This window comes from Poecilia mexicana, unplaced genomic scaffold (assembly GCF_051168715.1).
Source record: "Poecilia mexicana isolate PSO_F unplaced genomic scaffold, ASM5116871v1 scaffold_6, whole genome shotgun sequence".
NCBI classification, from domain to species: domain Eukaryota; kingdom Metazoa; phylum Chordata; class Actinopteri; order Cyprinodontiformes; family Poeciliidae; genus Poecilia; species Poecilia mexicana.
Genome location: NW_028263375.1, coordinates 9,094,100 through 9,113,874, shown reverse-complemented (window position 1 = coordinate 9,113,874; position 19,775 = coordinate 9,094,100). Strand labels below are relative to the sequence as shown.

Sequence of the window (19,775 nt, the reverse complement as noted above, 5' to 3'; positions counted from 1 at the left end):
TGAACTCACGAAGAGAAGCAGACACTTGTTCTCCCGAATGGCTCCGCAGCAGCCCAGGAAGCCCAGCAGGAACAGCATGCCTCCCATCCCCAGGATGATGTAGACGCCGGTGAACAGCAGGGGGTTGGCCGCTACAATTTCCCTGAACCCAGTGGGGTCCACCAGCACCCACACGCCGACGCCCAGGAGGAACGAGCCGCCCAGCTGCAGGAGACCAGAAAAGAGGTCATTTCATTAAAAAAAATCAAAAATTCAAACAAAATATTAGCCCTGGGCTGGTTAGTCAAAGGTGATCTATTACGCTTCACTGAACAAATTAGGATAGGTCTATGGTGTAGGAGTCAAAGTCGAGGCACGGGGGCCAAATCTGGTCCGCCGTAGTTTTTATGTGGCCCTCTAAACTCTAAATTACATCAGTAAGTCCCTTCACAAAATTTACACAAAAACACCACATTTTTCTGATTTTATTGACAATTTTCTCAAAATTGGTCAAAAACTTTGGGTTTAAGTGACTGCTGCCTCTGCCTTACCTGATGTCAAATTACAGTCTGTGATCGATACGGCGATTAATAAAAAGTCACATTTAACATCACACATTAGCGCAAATATCGTAAAAATTCCTTAAAAATATTTCTAAATTAGCGCCACAAAATCTGTGATTTTGATTGCAAAAAAAACAAACAAAACCACAAAACAATCAAAATCCTGGCTGGACTGATCTGCGTGAAAAGATGTTCAATATATTTTATTTTAAGAAACACTTACTGAATACTGAAAAAGCCATTTACTGATATTTTAACAGTTTAATTGGTTTTATCGATACATTCTGGCACAACTGGGCCTTTAACAACATTTAGATTTTTAATTTGGCCCAAAATGAAACTGAGTTTGACACCACTGGGTTTTGGGCTTGAAAAACATGTTCATTGCATATTTGGCACAAAATCTTCTCTGATAAGATTTCAGTCTGCTCAGTTCTGCCTATTTTTCCTTTCAGAGTGAGCTGCTTTAAGCCGTCTTGCCACTTTAAATTCAAACTCAACGTTTACACTCGCATGTGAAAATGGCTGCAAACAGGAGAGCTTTTATACAACCATACATCTTCGAAAAGCAGAAGTGGAGCCTCCTGCACAATCAACAAGAATCCTGAATAGAAACTCAACAACATTTGTCTTTTCCAGCAGCCATTGTAGAGCAGTAAAAACCAGTTCAGTTTATTTATATTGCACCAGTTCTCAGCAGTACAGTTAATCATTCAGAGTAGTTATAAACTTTCTATGTAAGAAAACCCAGCAGATTGTACTGAGTCATATAAATGACTTCCAGAGCAAAATAAGAGTTCAGGGTAAAAGAGAAAAGGTTTAGTTTCTCCAGTCATTATGGCTTAGAGGGGGGAGTGTAGAGATATCAGCCCTGCTTCAAAACCCCCCAACCTGCTAAAGCTCCCATCCTCCACCATCCTCCGTCTCTCCAAAATCCCATCCACCTCCACCACAGGCTAACCACTCATGTGATTAAGAAAAGCAGATACTGAGGTGGGGGAAAGATCAGAGCCTCCAACATTTCTACTGCAACCCTTTTCTTCCTGCAGCATGTAATGGAACCTGGCTGTTTCAATACAGTTTAGTTTTATTTCGGTTGTTTGCATAATTCAGCTGGTTCCAGTTTTTATTAGCCATCATTAACTAAATGTTTAGTGTCCGTTTAGTTTTTAATGGTTATAGTAGTAGTTCATACTTTGGTAAAGTTTTGGTGCAGAATTAAAAAGATAAAAGTATTGTTTTGTGATAATGTGATTGGCTAAAGCTCATCACAAGATCCCATTTTTAAAAAAGGTATTAAATTATTGTTGATCACCAACTGACTGGCGTTTTATAACAACTTCTGCTGTCGACTTTTTGCGATAGGAGGATTATGGAGCATCGTAATTTTACAGCTGACGTAAAATATTTGAGAAAAAATAAATAATTTTCACATTCTGATGAAATGACGCCAGACAAAATGTAACGTTTCAATCGTTCCCTGTGTTTCTATGGCTTCTTCTGATGTGAGGCACTTTGAACTGCCTTGTTGATAAAATGTGCTACACAAATAAACTTGATTGATTGACTGATTGATTTCACATCATATATTCCAGTTAGTTATAGTTTCTTCCCATTATTTATTTCCGTTAACAAAACATGTTTCCTCGATTTCAGTTTTTGTAATTCTGTTTGATTTAGTTAACTAAAACAACCTTGCTTAGCTCAAATAAACTAGGGAATTAGGGAAACTGGGAGTCATTTTCAAAGCTTTGGAGGTAAAAAACAATAAAGCAAAAATAAAAAAAAGAAACAGAAAACATCCTCTCCTCTGCTCTACTGGCTGCTTTATCGCCCCAGCCTTGAACAATCGCATGTGAGTGGAGTCTCTAAATGGTTTGGATGCGCCTAATAAAGCAGGAAAAGACACAAACCTTCCCCACTCTGAGCCCCCCCACCCCCCCACGGCTAACGGGATTACCCCTGATTGTCTTATCAAGTCTGATAAACTCAGGTGTCAGTCACCAGCTCCATATGGCACAGTGAGCCTCAGATGTGTGTCAGCACACTAAAATTTAATCAAAAGAGAATTTGATGGAATCAAGATTGCCTCGTCTAATGAAATGCAGATGCGGCTCCATTAGTCAGAGGCCCATCTTAAATCATTAACTTCAGAGGTAGCCATTTGAGAAAGAGATGAAAAGTACTTACAAAGATGAGAAAATTGAAGACAAACATGAGGTACTTGATGCAGCTGAGGCAGTCGCCCTCCATGGTCGTCCCCCGAGCTGAAGCCTCCCCCTGACCCTGCAGGGAAAAGCAGAAAACGCCGCGCATCAGTCCTCCATACGGCCGACGGCGCTCCGCTTGGACCTGTTCGCATTTTCATGAGTTCAACAAAACACCAAACGCCAACAAATAAAAGACTGCACCGTAAAACATTAGAGCCGCATTTAGTTGTGTTTACCATCTTTTACTCTTTAAGTCAAATAAATTTATCCAGTTTCAGATTTTGAACCTAAATGTGAGTTTGTGAAAGATAAACTTACAGCAGTAAGTTGTGTTAACTTTTTATTAATTTAGTCAAACCTCCAAGAGTTGAATAAACTGAGTTTTTAGGTTTGCACTTAAAAACTGAAAGAAGAGAAAGACAGGAGTGGGAACTATTTCCCAGAATGCTTAGCGGCATGTTTCTGTCTCCTGAGGTGGAAGTGCGTTACGTTGATCTGACTCTGGTGTTTTATTAAGGCAAATGTTCATTTTAATGCAATTCTCAGTCAGCAAAGCTTGAGGATAATGTCCTGATCTCACTAAATGTTTCTGAGCTGAATTCATTGGGATGTTTAATAAAATTCATCATCAGATCAGAAATTTAGTTCCTGCAGTTTGAAACAAGAATTTAAATTAATCTAAAGTAAAATAAGTATTCATTTTAACTTGATGTTGTGAGTAAAATAATAGAGAAATGTGGCTCTTTATTTTTTTCTTGCATATTATAAAATAATTATTTGGTTTAAATTGCAACATTAAGTTAAAACTCACAATTCAAGATTAATGAAGGTAAAAACAAAGTTTAGTCAACTTGTGTCTTGATGTTAAATCAAATTCATGAACTTTAATTTCTGAGTTAAAACCAAAACTATTTTCTTGTGACTTAAATTACATTTTCCAGGCAGCAGGTGGACTTTCACTTTCAGGTTAAACCACCTGTAAATGTTTTACAGTGCGTTAGCTGCTTTGCTTTAAATTCAGGTCCTTCTTTGCCAGATTTAATCTCCAAACATTCTCTAAAGAAATTAAACTCGTTGGCGATGTCATGATTCTTATCTTTTCCAAGAATATAAAAATGAATTAAGCTATAAAATTTATTCCAGAGTCAGATGACCGGCTTCCCCATCAGCACTTGACATATGGTGTTCCTCTGGTCTGTTGCTGAGCGTTTCAGGGACGTAATTCCTGACCGAGTCTCTTTGTGCATTAACCCAAAGGGGACGGCTTTTACTTCAGAGCATCTTTTTGTTAATGTAATGAAAGGCAGAGGCTCCTGTGCGCCCGTCAGCTCACCCTCTACCTGACACAAACACACTTTACTTGATGAAGGTTCTTCCTCAAAGCACTCCCAGATAATGAAGAGCCCCTCTGGTGCATTAAGGGACGACATGGCCGTATCTGTATCCCTGACCCCGCACATAAAGTCAGCCACTAACTTCCTACAACAGAAGAACTACTTCAAATTTCTTAGAATAGAGAATAATGTTATGATCAAAAAATTCAATTGGCATTCACTGCAAAAATATAAAATCTTACCAGGTAATTCTGGTCCAGTTTCTAGTGCAAATATCCAGTGAGACAAAACTAATTTAAAAGTAACTTATTAGATATGTGAGCTTGTTATAAGTCAATAATTCCTCAATATTGATGAAAAAATTCCTGTTCTATTGGCAGATAAATTCACTTACAACATGGAAAAATGTCTCGTTATAAGTGAAATAATTTGCCAAAGGAACTAGAATGTTTCTAATCAATATTAAGGAATTACTGACTAAAAACAACATCCTATATCCTTTGTTGAAACGTTATTTGTAAGTTAGTTTTGTCTTATTTCATGTGTCGTAAGATATTTGCACAAGAAACCAAAATTAGTTGGTAAGATTTTGTAATTTTGCACAGTCTGAAAGCTGTAAACTTGTTTCTTTTTTATTTTCAGACAGTACAAATATTAAAAAGATGCACCTTTAGTCATTAGCCCTCCTTAATTTGTACTGAAAAGGTGTAAAAGTGTTCAAATTTGCAATAATCTTATCATATTCATAGGATTTCTACTTCTTAACCAACCATGTTGATATTTTGGAGGGTTTTAAATATTATTGAAGTAATTTACATTTTAATCAAACACACCAGTTTGAAGATGTTAGTTCAGTTAATCGTTATTCTAATTAATTGTTTTCTTGTTCCCAGTGGAGAATGATAAGGCTGATATGTTCCTACGGGTTGCAATAGGAGCCAAAAAGTCAAGTTGTTGAAAGTAAGAACCATCATAGATGAGGTTGAGAAAATTTCTGTATTGGAGCAGAAATTAGTTTGTATTCTGGCTTAACTTCTTTAGCAACAGCGCCACTTACAGGTTTGGGGGAGTAAAAACAGCATTTTGGTTCATCCTGTGTTGAAATAATTTCTGGGGCCTGAGTAAGTTGTTGCTGGGGAAATTTCAGATTTTAGTTTTGATTGGCATGAAATAATGTTAAACATCATCTTGCTTCTTCAATTTAAGACATTTGTTCCTGTAAAGTGGCTAATTTTGTAATATAACTGATGCTACAACAGAACCGCTAACTTTGGTTATCAGGGAAAAGGTTTACATTACATCCTGAATTATCAGAACATTTCAGCAATGCTCTTTTCTTTAGTCAAAAAAACTGTTTCTATTTAGTTTCTTTTACAATATGAGGAACAACTAGATGGGTAAAAATTATCTTTATAAATAAAAATCAACTAATTAAGTTTATTTAGTTCACTAATCCAGTTTTATACTATATTACCAGAACACACCTGGTATTGTTGGTCATAAATCTGTAAGCTTCTCTTACAGCTCAGTCTTACCAACATGAGCTAAATGAGTTTGTCTTGCTGAAATAAACAAATCTTAATTGAAGTGGTTGTTGTCCGAACACTTTGCTTCAAGCCCTGCATGTGTCAGTCAGCGTTAATTACGTCTTCACGTCTGAGTGGGTTTCACACCGTGTCTGCACTAATGCTCCCGTCACGCCCCACACCAACATCACAGACGCTGCCTTTTGATCTGCGCTGTTCGTCCATCTGCAATTAAGCCTAAAGAAAGCAGCATCCATGAATTTCACATTTGGTTCACACCAAACGGCGTTCAAATGAGCCCACAGAAAACGGTCTCTGCAGGTTGGTTATAAAAGTTTATTTTGTTTGGTCAGCATCCCTGCATGTGAAAAACTTCTTTGTGGTTACTTGTGTTGAGTTAATTTGTACGGAGTCCCTTAGGAGTCATGGGGAAAATCTTTATTTTGCGTTACCGTATGGAGGACCAAAACTGACATGATTAAAAATAAAAGCAGAAATCCATATTTTTTGTTTTTCTTCTTCCTTAAACATGTTTTCATCAAGAAATTTATACCTTTTGTTTTGTCTTTTCCTTATACAAGTGATTGTCCTTTTGTCATTGCCTCATCTCTTTTATTTTTCCTTGTGCATGGTGTGAAAATAACAATCAAAGAATGCTTAAATACAAATGAGGGGCCGTGCCGTCAGGTTTCAGCTGCTGCCTATTGGTTGGTTAGCATCACACTTTACTTTGCTGCAACAAAAATGGCAGCTAAGTGGATGGAAAGTCCATGTTTGGCCTGTTTTGCTTTTGCACAGAGGTTTGTAGTGCATTTCTATTTTAAAGAAAAAGATATAAAACTACACGTATATCACAAACTATATACGTGTAGTATATACACATATAAATACATGGAAATACAAGGTTTTTCCATGTATATCAATATACATGGAAAAACCTTATGAAAACCTTATAGCATTAAGTACAATGGAAAAGACCTTCCGTATTAAATTATGGCACTTGAGCTGATCAGTACATTACTACGAGAGAACGCAAAAGAAAAAACATCCGCCTTGTCACCTAGGGTGCTCCATAAATTTGCAGCAACCTTCAGCCACCACTAGGTGGAGTGTCAGCTTCCAGTTCCTGCTGATGTTTGGAGTTAAATATATTGTGTGAAAATATCAATTAGTTGCATTTTAACCCACTTTCCATCTGCAGTTGAATTAGATTTGTGTTTCTGAGTCATTGCAGTACATTTTATTAACGCTACATTTTAGCAATTAAACAAACGTATTTTCTTCTCCTCCAAGGATTTCTCTCCATACATCCTGCTAGGACTGGATGAGAGGCGGTCTGTGGGGCAGCTATGACTTTAAGGGAACACTTAATAATTTGTCAGAAACTAAACGACTCCCTGCTTTATTAATCTGTTGTTTTGTTGAGGTTGAAACTTTGTGACAACCAGATCAAAAAGCAGCTTCTCAGTGGAGTTGTAATAGATTTAATAACCGCCCACTGGAAGCCACTAAGCAGAAGAAAGAAAACAGAAACGTCTTCTTTCAGTCTCTTGTTGGCCGGGCTTTCCACTGACACCTGGGTTATGATCAATGCTGGTCTGATTCCTGTCAAATATGATCTCACTTTACACAGAAATTCACCTTTGAGGTGAAGCAAACCCAAAACATTTGCCAAACATTTGCCTCAAGTCCAGGACTCACAGAGAATCGAAATTGCATGAATAATTAATTAGAACAAAAGCCTCATCTTTTTGTCTTTTAATACTGCATGCTGGCGTTGGTTTGTTTTTAACTTGCTGCAGAGTATTGATGTGTTTTGAGCCACAGAGAAAGCTTTTTCTTTGTCTCGCTGCCAGCTTGTGTAAGTTGCCGTGACAATCAAATTGAACCAATCTAAAGATACTGAGACTCTCTTTGTCTGGTTTGGGGATGATTTAACATACAATGAGAACTATTACTTTCCTCAGCAACCAGAGGGTGTATTATGTTTTCCCATAAATTACGTAGCTGATTTAGAGTGACGGTTAAATACTTTCTGTAAATCCTAACAATATGCTCACGTATTGATTACCCTCGGAGTGCTACTCTGAGCTACCAACCACCTCATTGCCTGAGATGGGTTTTAATTAACTCCATCTTTTCCTAGATCCAACTGAAAGGCCTAATGAGGTCACAGTAGTTTTAATTGAGATCTGCATAAATTACTGTCTCGCAGAAAAGCGAGGGAAACGGCCCGTTCTGTCAATCCCTGGGCCTTAAGAGAGCAAACAGTATTTTCCACAGCAGGGGATGAGGAGACGGGCTGCTGGAAAACCTCTCAGTTTTTATAACCACAAACAAAAATGTCTGATCTCTTTTCCAGCCTCACCCTTTCTCTCTGCACTCCCATCTCGGGGTCGGCCCAGCTGTCAGATGTGGGGCCAGTTCTCTTCTGTGCATTAAAATTCATTGCTTAAGATCGCTTTTACTGTATTTGCCTAGTGAGGCTCCCAGTACAAGGTGGAAACCAGCACCGTATAAATCAAACTGCCACAGCGAAAGTGCAGAGTAAACAAACTGGCCTTTCCCATGACTCCCATAAGACTGCTGGCCCTCATCGATCACAGCTCAGCCTCACAGATCAGACACTCAGGGCTGCAGATTCTGTTATCTGGAAAAGGGCAACAGCACAGAGGCTACATTCACACTGCAGCCCGAAGATACAATTCGGATTTGTTTCAAATCGGATTTTTTTGGCATCGTCGTTCACACTTCCAAATGTGCGACTTGTATGTGATCTCCAGTGTGAACTGCAAAGAACCTGAAAGTGTCCCGCATGTACAGTAGGGGGCGCAATAATGTCACCCAGAGAGGGTGCTCAGTGTTTTGCCAACCGCCATAACGGTGTGTTCACACCAAACGCATTATGCCCGTCAAAAATGCATCCGACGCTTCCTCTTCGATGAGTTTGCACTTTGAATGCAGAGGCTTGACATTTTGCTCTAGAACTTCACGCGTCTGGATTACATTCAAAGTCTATGTGGAGGCGGGTCAGATGGGTCAGAATCACTCCAGCCATTGTTTTCTGTTGCTGGCCTATTTGTTGGACGCGTAGGATGCACTTAACACATCAAACGCTCAAAAAGCTCCAAATCGCACTGCGCTAGACGTGCGATGCGGGTCGCGATGGGCGGCTACAGATAGACGTCGAATGTAAACCAGATGCGACTGACATGCAAATGCGTTTGATGTGAACACACCGCAAAAAAGAAGAAATAGTGCTCAGTATTTGCAGAAGTAAACATGGATGCTAACAGTAGAGCATATTTTAAAGATGTTGTCCAAGCGGAGCCAGCACACTAACAACCAATCCTCATTACTGTCCACCATGGTTGTCGTTTTCCTTCTCGCTTCTCGTTTCAGGACGCAGAATAGTGACGTTTGTCGAGCATCAATGATGTTCAGGTCGGACGAACCGTTCAAGCCGTCCAGACTCGGGTCACATTTGAAAAGATCAGATGCGTAACGGATATCCATGTGAATAAAAGTTCGATCTGTGTTGTTCAGACCGTCATGAAAAGATCAGATACAGGATGAAAAAAAAAAAAAAAATCGGAATGGAGTCACTTCAAAGTTTGCGAGTGAGCTGCTTTGCAAAAATGAATGAATTAATGTCGGTATGACAAAATGCAGATATTATAATTAACCAACACAGATGCAGAAAGAAATGCTGTGCTGATGAGATTAGAGAAATATTTTCTTAGAGAGAAACACTGCATGTCATTGATGTGACAATGTAACAGCAGTCTTTGCCCTGAGGTATCCTGCACAAGCCAACTCAATTTACATCAACCGCTTCTTATGTTACTGACATCATTAAATGCCGCGCGGCTCGAAGAATCCCTTTGTTTACTCCTGCAGATCTTCGGCTGCGGACCTCAGAATGGTGGCGGATTAATGAGATCCGAAACCCAAATCAACTTTATGATACCAGCAGAAGCCAGTGCTCTGTAATGAGGACAAACCCATCCGACCTACATTCCTCCCACTGGGAGCGTTTTGAAGCGATGCCCTGAGCATTTTTCCAAGCCGATCTTAGACACCAAGAGCTCCATTTTCTTTGCAGCCACAAGATCAACAACTATGGCTGAAAAAGATAAAAATAACTATGACGACAGGAAAAACGCATATGAAAGGTGTTTGTTTGTCTTGACAATCCCTTTATGGCTGCAGTTAACTGTACACTGCAAAAACACAAAATCCCACCAAGTATTTGTGGTCTAGTTTCTGGTGCAAATATCTTATTACACTGGAAATGAGACAAACTAACGTAAAAGTAAAGTTTCAACAAGAAAAAGATTGTCTGGTGGTGAACAGATCTCTGGGCTGCTTTTACAGCAAATTTGGTTTAAACGTTAAACATTTTTTATGTTTAAAACTGGAGGTTTGTTACAAGTCAAAACAAAGATGTTTTTAAGCAGAGATTGGAAAACACTGGTCTCCAAACTCAAGACCTCTAGATTACAAATCCAGTGTCTTTTCAGTTGAGTAGTTATTCATTTATATTTGATGCAAACGATCCGAGTGTCGCCTCTGGTGGTATCCAGGAAGTATCTCGCTGAGTTTACTAGAAAATCAGATCAGATTAGATAGAAAGTGTGTCTTTTATAAATGTTCCACCACAGCAAGAACTGTTAATATCTAATAATATGTATCCATTTTTAATACGTTATTCCACTCAAATACACATTTTAAATATTACTGCAATATCACAACTGAAAAAAATAACCTAGTTGAATTTTGGTTAATTGTTTTTGACATTTTTTTTAGACTTTTAGACCAGGCACTGGTTGGTTTAAACATAAACAAAAAACATAGTTCTTGGCTGGATGCATCATTAACTCATGTTGAAATTAAGTGTACATGGGAAAATGTTCTGGTTTATTTTTTTCTTTAGTTTCCAGTCTTTATGTCATGAAATATGCAGGATTTGGAAAAAATGGCACTCTTTTCAAAATGTCTGTGTCTAGGTCAGGGTTTATATTCGTTAGGGTAATGTTTCATAAACTTTTCACCTGAAGTATCACCTGAGTAGATACTGAGCTTTACAAACACAACCACACTGAGCGACTTTTCAAAAACACAAATACAAGAGGAACTAGAAGATGGAAAATATTGGTACTGATTGCAATGCAGCCATGACTTACATCTTTACTCAGAGATAACATTTTCAAGAAACTGAGAAAAATCTAAAATCGTCACTTTGACGACCTCAACATCCAATATGGCTGCCTTGATTAAAAGACGTAGGGATGCGTGCATTATAGTTTACATGCATTTTTAATGATTCATATGTCATTAGATTTGTCAGACTATATTTAGTATGTTACTCAAACATTTGATTGTACACAACGTACAGAAATAATTGGTGCATTAATTAGCTTAGTTGTTACTGAGTAGATTTAAAAGATCCAAATGGTTTCTGTTCAATTAGGTTTGAGCTCATTTGCACATCCAAGTTCCAAATTTTAATCAAATACAGTAAATGGAGCCTCCAGAGCTGCAGAGCTGTTTTTATTTAGGTGCAAATAAAACCAAGATTTCTTCTGAGTGTAATAAATGCGGCACCTTTGAGATCCATGAGGACCAAACATAAAAACCAAGGTTTAATGCAAGCTGCAATAATTGTGCTAATTGCTAACATAAGATGGTTAATCGACTTTAAAATTACATTTTGTCTTTGTTTAAAGACCAATTCTCTGTTTTACAGTGACGGCTCCCTCTCTCACACAGAGTGCGGTCACCTCAGCTCCTAATATAAATAATTTAATGACCGCTCACAGAAGAAAAGCTGGAAAAAAAAAATATCATGAAGGCCGTTATAGGTCTTAAAGAGAAATTGCACCTGGCTTAATTAGGCGTTTGCAGGTCAAAACCTTAAAAATGGTCACAAATCTCTCATTTGGTACAATTAATAAGCTGAATCCATATGCCTCTGCTCCAGCAGCCTCCCCCTGGATAAATGGATTACATTGACAAGGACACCCTGTCTGCACCTCCACCAACCAGTCGGTCTACTTCATCTTGGGCGCAGGTCTGCATAACAGATAATCATTAGCAATGAAACCCTCTTGAAAATGTAAGAAGTAAAACTTGACCTGCTTTAATGCCATTGACCCTCTAAATGATCACCTGTAATTGAACCCTGGGGTCCGCTCTGAGGTCCCAGGAGCCCCGATGTGGCGGGCACGCTAATGCTCTGTGCGCTAATACCCTCAGACGACACTGAGGGACCGCACGCATGCCGCATCACCCTTTATCTCAATTAAAAACCCATTTTCCCATTTCTCCGTGACTTCCTAAATCATCCACAGCAAGTAAACACCTGAAATCCTCTAGCAATGAGCTCCCCTAGAGGACCAGCATGTCCCTTAATGAACCTCCAATTAGGAGGGAATGAGCCATGGGCGGGGCCGTCGCACCAAAGTGCTTTGAAGTTCACTGAAGGTAAAGCAGCTGTGAGCTTTTTCTGTGAGCTGCAAATGAATAACTGGAGTTTGATCCCTCCTGTAGTTCTAAGAAGGTCGTTTGGATCTTGCCTGAGTGGGTCGCCGGTTCATGAGCTTTTTTTGTGGTTTCACGAACTGAAGAGCTGATGGGTCAACCCAGTTGGCCGACCGTAACATCTGCCGCACTCTCCCTGAGTGTTGCAGTAAGAGTGAGGGTTAAACTGTTAAATCTAGTCAAAATCTTTGCAAAAAGAGTAGAAAAAGCAAATATTGTTGCTTGACGTAGCGTCTCCTCCTCTGGCCGCCAGACACACCACCTGAATCTGAGAATCTCCATCCTCCTCTGTGGACCACACGGTTAGGCTTTCCTGTCTTTGTTATTTAGCATAATTGACAAGCAAATACCACAAAAGAACCAAATACCACCAAAGAACAACCCTTGGGACTGAGAGTTCAGGAACCTGCCAAGCTATATTAATATTTCTTATGCTGATTAAAAGCTAAGGGACACATCAATAGTTCATTCTCAGTGAACCTTTGCCTAATGAGTCTTTTTACAGTATGCATAATATAAGAGTGGTGCAACTAATTGGCTATAATGAATTAGCTCCAATCCACCAGGTCATCTATTATTTAATACCGTTGCTCCTGTAAGAGCTGAGCGGCACACACCCATCCATTCACATGGGAACGATGCTATAGAAACCCTGAGGGCTGAAGTCCTCTGACCAGGCAGCTGATGCTCTCCTGACTGAATAACCAGAAAGCACATTCAGAACGAACAAATGCACAGACAGAAACAGAAGGGCCATGTGAAGTTAACATTACCGCCGGCCACATTCCTCACATCCCAACTGGGCGCGGATCCAGCTGTTAGCACAGGCCAAGCTGTTGCCGAGACTCAGCGAGTCGATTCCCCAGATCCTTGGATTAGAAAGATAGGGCGAACGTGAGAGGCATTGATTTCTGCTTGATATTTAACACAAGTGGTTGATTTGTGAGGTAAACAAACTGATTTTTTCGTCTGCACTGAACATGTGTTTGTGATCCTCACTTTGTCTTACCAGAGACTTTTATTTAATTGCTTCACCGCCTCTATCTGGGTGAGTGAAGATACAAGCTGGGATCGATAACAGCTGGTCATTGATGCATTGATCGCCTGGAGCTGCAGCTCCGAGTCGGCCGCTGGTCCTGCAGCAGTGAGGGCATGTGGTACTCCACATAAACACTTCTGAACGCTTTTACAGTTTTTTCCCTTCTTTAATACAGGGGGAGGATGACACATGATCCTGGGGGATTTCCAGAAAACTGGGTTATAACTCAATTCAAAATGAAGTGATTCATAATTACACAACATGGGAATTATTTCTCTGCAGATCTGCTCTTTCTTTTTTGCCAAATTCTACTTTCAGTAGCTTATTCTTCGAGTTCCTGGTATTTTGCTTTTTTAACCTCCATATCAAGCACATCAAGATCACCAATGTTCTCAAACTGGGCCAGAATTGATTAACCCATCAACAACCTGTTCAAATATTAATAAATAGCTGTCTCTGGATTCAATAAGCGCTTCTTATCATTAGTATTGAACATCTGTTCACATTGACCAGCCACTCCAGGATCTGGTGATTATTTTTCTGATTTTTTTGTGGTGCTACTTTAGAAACTTTGTAATATTTCCACTTATGTATGACGTAAATTGTGACTTTTTGTTACTCGCTAAATCGATAATGGACTGTAACTATTTTGCATAATATGTCCTTTTTGAGAAAATGCTAATCTTACCGACAAACTGCACTTAAGTCAGAGTAGCACTACGGAAACATGTTGTTACTCAAGTAAAAGTAAAAATGGATTTGGTGAAAAGTCTACTCAAGTACTGACTGACTAATGAAATGATCAATCATTTAATATTTAAATATTACATTATGAAATGGACCAATATGTAAAGTTAAGTGGAATTTTTGGTATTTAAAAAAAAAAAAGACAATAATTCGTAAAAGTAAAAAAATAACAAAAGAAAATGTTTCCAAATCAGTTTCTTTAACTAAAAAGTCTTATGAAACTAACAAAAACTGGACGTGTGTGTCTGTGTTTGGTGATTTTCTTTGGTTTGTTGTTCATTCAGTGTTTAGAAAATACAGAAATTTTATTCAAGAGTAGCAACACTTCATAATAAAATTACTCAAGTAAAAGTAAAGCATAATAAATACTCCTAAAAGTACACTTTAAAAAAAAAATTACTCCAGTAAATGCATTTGAGTAAATGTAATTAGTTATCACCCAACTCTAATCTGAAGGGACTTCCACAAAAAAAGAAAAAATCTCCCAGGTTTGCTAAGATTGGTGCAAACAAAGAGAAAATATCCAATAAGCAACATTTGTGAGAATAAAATGAGTAATTTCTGAACAACAGACCATCTCTGAGCACGTCTTCTACCAGCAGAACAATCAAATCATCCAACACTGGCTTTCGAACACGATAACAGGTTCCCCATGAGCCCACATGCCATCATGTCAATATGAAACTAAATCTCTGGAGGAATGTTTCTGACAAGTTGCTGAATCTTTGCCACGAAAAGCGGAGGCAGTTCTGAAAGCAACAAGGGGTTTAACACGATACCAGCAATAAAAGTGGCTGGTGAGCATTTGCTCACAGCAGACCGACTTTCTCACAAGCAGGGAAGGCTTCTGATAGCTTTGCTCTGCAACTACACAATGCAGGCTCTCATTATCTAGTGAATGGCAGGGGAAAAGTGCTGCTACTTCAGTTTTTCCCAGTCTACCATTATAAGATCACTGGCAGAGTGTGGATGATCGCAGGCAGGTGGAACTTGTATTATATTAATTACCCATATTAAAGAAACCACCTGAGCAACACCCATACTGAAAAATACAGACAAGTGCATCACAAGATACGATACGATTTTAGAAGTGCAAGCTAACCCAACTTCCAACATCTTTGCTGGACTCAAAATGTTGCCAAATGACTGAGTTGCTCCTCTTCGTCCTCAACGCTACAATATTTGAAATTTCCTCTTTTTCTTAACCTGAGTTTCTGTATCATGCAACCAAGTCCTCTAAAAACCGCAGCTATCGCTTCCCTGGCAACATTTGCTCACCTTCACATGCTTGCTTTCTCAACTTCCACACTACAGTAATCTGTAAGGCCACCCAGACATGCTGCTAAAGTGGCCTTTGTCTGCAGGACGGTGTTTGGCATCTCCTCCTAATGCTAGTTCCTGTTGGAAAACAAAAGGGAGCACAGGGGAGCACTTTACAACAGGGGGGGGAAGCACAGTTTGGCCCGCCATTTGTCTAATGAACAATCAGTCACACTTTGGTACAAGGCCATATGTTAGTTTGGATACAGCTTGCTCCCTTGTGTGGAGAGCCTGAAACCTGTTTCATCACTCACAGATGGCTGCGTGCCACGCACACATATCCAAAACCTTGAGAACGAAAGTTAGTGAAGGTTCAACAAGATAAGGGTGAGTGGAAAAGACCAACGGCATAACCCAGTCTCTGCAACGAGTTGGAGTTTAAAGCGATCCAAACAAAGCTTGGAGGGAAACGGTTCCGAATGTGGTTTGGTGGGAGATGACAGAGATAACCGTATAAAAACCAGTCTCTGCTGCTAATGTTTGCAGAAGAAAACAAAGTGGGTTAATGTCTCTGGGTGGGTTAATAAGCACTGACAGCTTGTACTGTCAGTGCTTATTAATATAACGCTGAGACAGTGTGATAACAGAGCAACTGGTTGGGGTAATTATTATTTCCTGTATAACAGCATTTGATGAATAATTCAAGTTTGTTCGTTTGTGCATTTTATGTTCACAGTTTCATTCCTTATGTTCGACCCACTGGTCTGAAGCCTGGAGCATTGACGTGTCTCTCAGCTCTGTATCAGACATTTCTCTGCCCCGTGTGATTACAGGTCCATATTGTTGCACAGGGCGGTTCTGCTACCGCTGATTACGCCTCATAGAATATGGAAATGACAGGAGAAGTTTCAGATGCCTTCGTGGTGACGCAGATGTCTGGTCTCTTCCTACGACAACAAGCTTAGCAGCTTCAAAGACGGGGACGTAATTAAGTCTGTCATGATGGCAAATTTTACTGGACGATAAATTGTCCCAGAAGTTATCGCGATAAACGATAATATTGTTTTGAGGTGATATAACGGTAAGGGTGTAATAATGCAAGAACACATTCTCAAATATCAATACACTTTAAATTCTAATGAACTTTTAACACTGGAACCAAGACATTTTGAATATCCAAAATAAATAAATAAAACAAAAGAAAGAACAAATTAAAATTAATTATAAAGCCTCTGTAAACTAAATTTTCTAGCTGAGAGCAAAACTCCAGACTGAAAAGTTTTATCATCCACGTTTAGGTAAAAAGAGGAAAAGAAAACAGAAAAAAAGGATAAATCAGACAAATAGACAAATTTATCATGTGATTAACTGAGTTATTTGTTATTGTGACAGTCGTATTTCTGCCCACTCTGAAGTCTAGATTTTGATGGGAAAACTTTTGTACAGATATGCTCACTGCAAAATAACAAAATCTTACCAGGTATTTTTGCTCTAGTTTCATCTCAGTACACCTACAAGTAACTTTTTAGCAAGAAATAAGAGTTTGTTTTAAGTCAACAATTCCTTAATATTCACAAAAAGTATTGGTTCCACTGAAAAAGACATTCATTCCATATTATACAAGAAATAATCTGCTGGTGGAGCTAGTATTTGTTTAATTAATTATTGACTTAAACCACTGTTTCTTGCTGAAAAGTTACTTTCGTCTTATTTCGGGATATTGCAGTGAAAACTCAAAAAACATTTTTTGGTAAGATTTTGTCTTTTTGTAGCGTTAGCAGTGTATTCCTACAGAAATGACAAACAAATACTCGTATAAATCCCTGAAGGAGCGACCTTCCTCCTGAGTGCTTCCTTTTACTTTCTGCATGAAATCATCACAACAGCAGAGCTGTCATTGTGATTCCCTTCCACTTCTCTCTCACTTTTTCCGCACTTTGAATACATTAAACTTCAAACGTGTCAAGAAAGGCTCTGACTGAGGGGAAACGGTGAACCGCGTCAAAGAGAAGCCAACTCCAACCTGATTTTTTTTTTTTTTTTTTTGATCAAGGTCTTTTTATTATTAAAATAATAAAAAGACCAACCTGATTTATCTGTGTCGAGTGAAGCTTGTTCCTTTGAATCTTAGGTGGTAATTTAGACTTTAATTCAGTGTTTTATTGAAATTTCAAAGCAAGTCTGGATGTATTTATTTCAAAGAAAATGGTAATCGCTCAATTAATTTTTAGTAGTAAGGATTTACTGTCCAGTACGTTGTTTGTAGTGTGTGCTCTGCTTGTAGTTTTCAAAACCAGAACAGTGACATAAAACCCGATCCACCACCCGGGACTGGATCCCTGAAGGTTCCCAGTACGCCAACAAGTGAAGGCTTTAATAGCAGCAAAGGGACGTTTAAGTAATGAAAATCCAGCTGATTTAGGTATAAACAGTCTGAAGATCCAATCTTTTAGAACAAGGTTACCGCTTCCAAAACATACCAGGGTTTTTAAAAAGATGCAGTTTCAAAACCACTAAAATTTAGTGCCATGGCATGTTAATGATTTCCCTCTAATGAGAGACCAGAAAGTGCAGGAGGGAAGTCCTGAACTGGAAAATCCACAAGTGGGTTTCCTGTGTCAAGCTATCCAGAGATTTTAAAATCCCCCCCAAAAAATTATCTCATGGCGTTCCAGTTGTTGAGACCCAATAGAAAGTGCTGGATGGGTGTCCAGCTCCAGTTCTCGAAGGCCGGTGTCCTGCCAAGTTTAGATGCATCTCTGCTCCAACACAGCTGATTTAAATGGTCCATCTATGATCTGAGCATGTTAAGGTTTCTGCAGAGGCCGGGTAATGAACCGTCATTTGATACAGGTGTGTTGAACCAGGAAAAGAACTGAAACCTGCAGGAAATTGGCCCTTGAGGACTGATTCTGGACACCACTGGACCAGAGCTCTTTAAGTTTGTGGGTTAATGCCATAAAACCACACAGGTCATTTTTTCACAAATTAGTAAATAATGGATGTTACATTGCCATTTTAAGAAAAGAATTGACATTAAGTAAAAGAAAACCTTTTAAAATGTTTCCTAAGAGCCTAATGACCAAAACCCATCAATAACTCAACAGAACTATAAGGGTGCATTTTCACCAGCCCTGTTTAGTTTGCTTGGGTCAAACTGTAGTTTGTTAACAAGAAGTCTGATTTGTTTGGGAAGGTGTGAATGAACAATCAAACTGTGATGCAGACCATAAAAAGCCACAAATCTAGGTTTCGGTTCAATTGAAGTGAATTCTGGTGCGGTTTGACTGCTTATGTGAACACCAAGTGGACTGGAGACCACTGTACAAGCAGGAAGTGGACTACAGTGCAGGGCATTCTGGGTAAATGCAACTAGAACAAATGCAAGAGTCTAGAGTTAGTAAGAGGAATGGCTCGTCACCTTTTACCAAAGACAAAAAAGAAATCCTACAATCACCAAAATCTGACACCACTCCATTTCTGTTTACATTTCATGAAGAAGGAGGTTGTTCTCATGTCTTCTTCAGGTGTTTTTGTCTCATTTCCTTCAGTGGTTCTTGGTGTAGCGCCACCACAGGCGAGGAGCTTTTTTAAAGTTAGTTTAGTTTGTTTGATAGAGTGCAGTGTGAATATGAACCACAGCTAAACATTTAACAAATGTTGCAATTTTGGTCCCCAATCAAACCGAGTCTACCGGATTATCAAGTGAAAAGTCAGTGTTTAGTCAGCTGTCTGTAACAGAAGTAAACATTGAAAAGAGCAGCATTGTTCGTAGTTTATATTATCAGCTAAATAATTCCAATTGATTTACATGCCTTAATGCGTAGCATTTGTCTGTTTTGTCTTATGGCTGTTAACAGCTGATCCATGCGGATCTGAACTCCCCTTTAACCTTTCAGTCTTTACATGTCTGCTGCTCCGCCATGCCTGGAATACTAATGTTGCAAATGTCAATGCAAATCAGAGTCTAACAATAAAGCAGCACAAGCCTGCTGTGATGGTTAAAGGACGAAAGCCTTTCTGTCTGTTTTGCAGCCGCAGCAGCAGCTCTCGCTCCGGCACTCTGCCTCCTGTCGTCGGTAACAATGGCTTTTCGCTTGTGCTGTCAGCATCTTGCTGAAAAGAGTCTGTCAACAAGCTCTTTCTGCTGTGATTCTCACTGATTTTACACGTGTGTGCAGAGGCTGGAATCCCTCAAGGCAGCAGCTATGCATTACTGCAGAAAACCAAAGGGCACCAGTATGCTTGAAACACAAATATGTGTTGGAGATGAAAGTGGTGGATTTTCTTCTTCTTTTTTTTTAACGTCACATGCGCAGCATTTGAAGATGAAACTCAGCCATACCATGCGGATCCCTTTGTTGCTCGTCTTTGTTCAGGTGAAACTGATTGTGACTTGTCCTGCTTTTCTCCCCCAGCTCCTGTTTTCATGGGCTGTAGGACAGAAACACAAGACAAAAACAAAAAAACATGTTAGGACCGAGCCAATGAGGTGAATAAATAGCAAAGGAGTGGAAAGCAGAAATAAATGTGGCAATTCTTTCTTATAATCGATCTGAGCAAAATGAAAGTGG

The 19,775-nt window shown here is 39.2% G+C and overlaps 1 protein-coding gene across 1 annotated transcript in view; it reads right to left on the bottom strand.

Moving 5' to 3' along the window:
- Window positions 1–19,775, bottom strand: part of tspan18b (tetraspanin 18b) — a 60,936-nt gene that overhangs the window by 8,406 nt on the left and 32,755 nt on the right. Inside the window, exons 2-4 of the mRNA XM_014983789.2 lie at window positions 19,547–19,635; window positions 2,733–2,828; window positions 10–204 (exon numbers count right to left, since the gene is read on the bottom strand). Of these exons, the coding sequence (XP_014839275.1) occupies window positions 10–204; window positions 2,733–2,828; window positions 19,547–19,549 (294 nt within the window). The 5' untranslated portion in view covers window positions 19,550–19,635. The remainder of the gene's footprint in view (window positions 1–9; window positions 205–2,732; window positions 2,829–19,546; window positions 19,636–19,775) is intronic.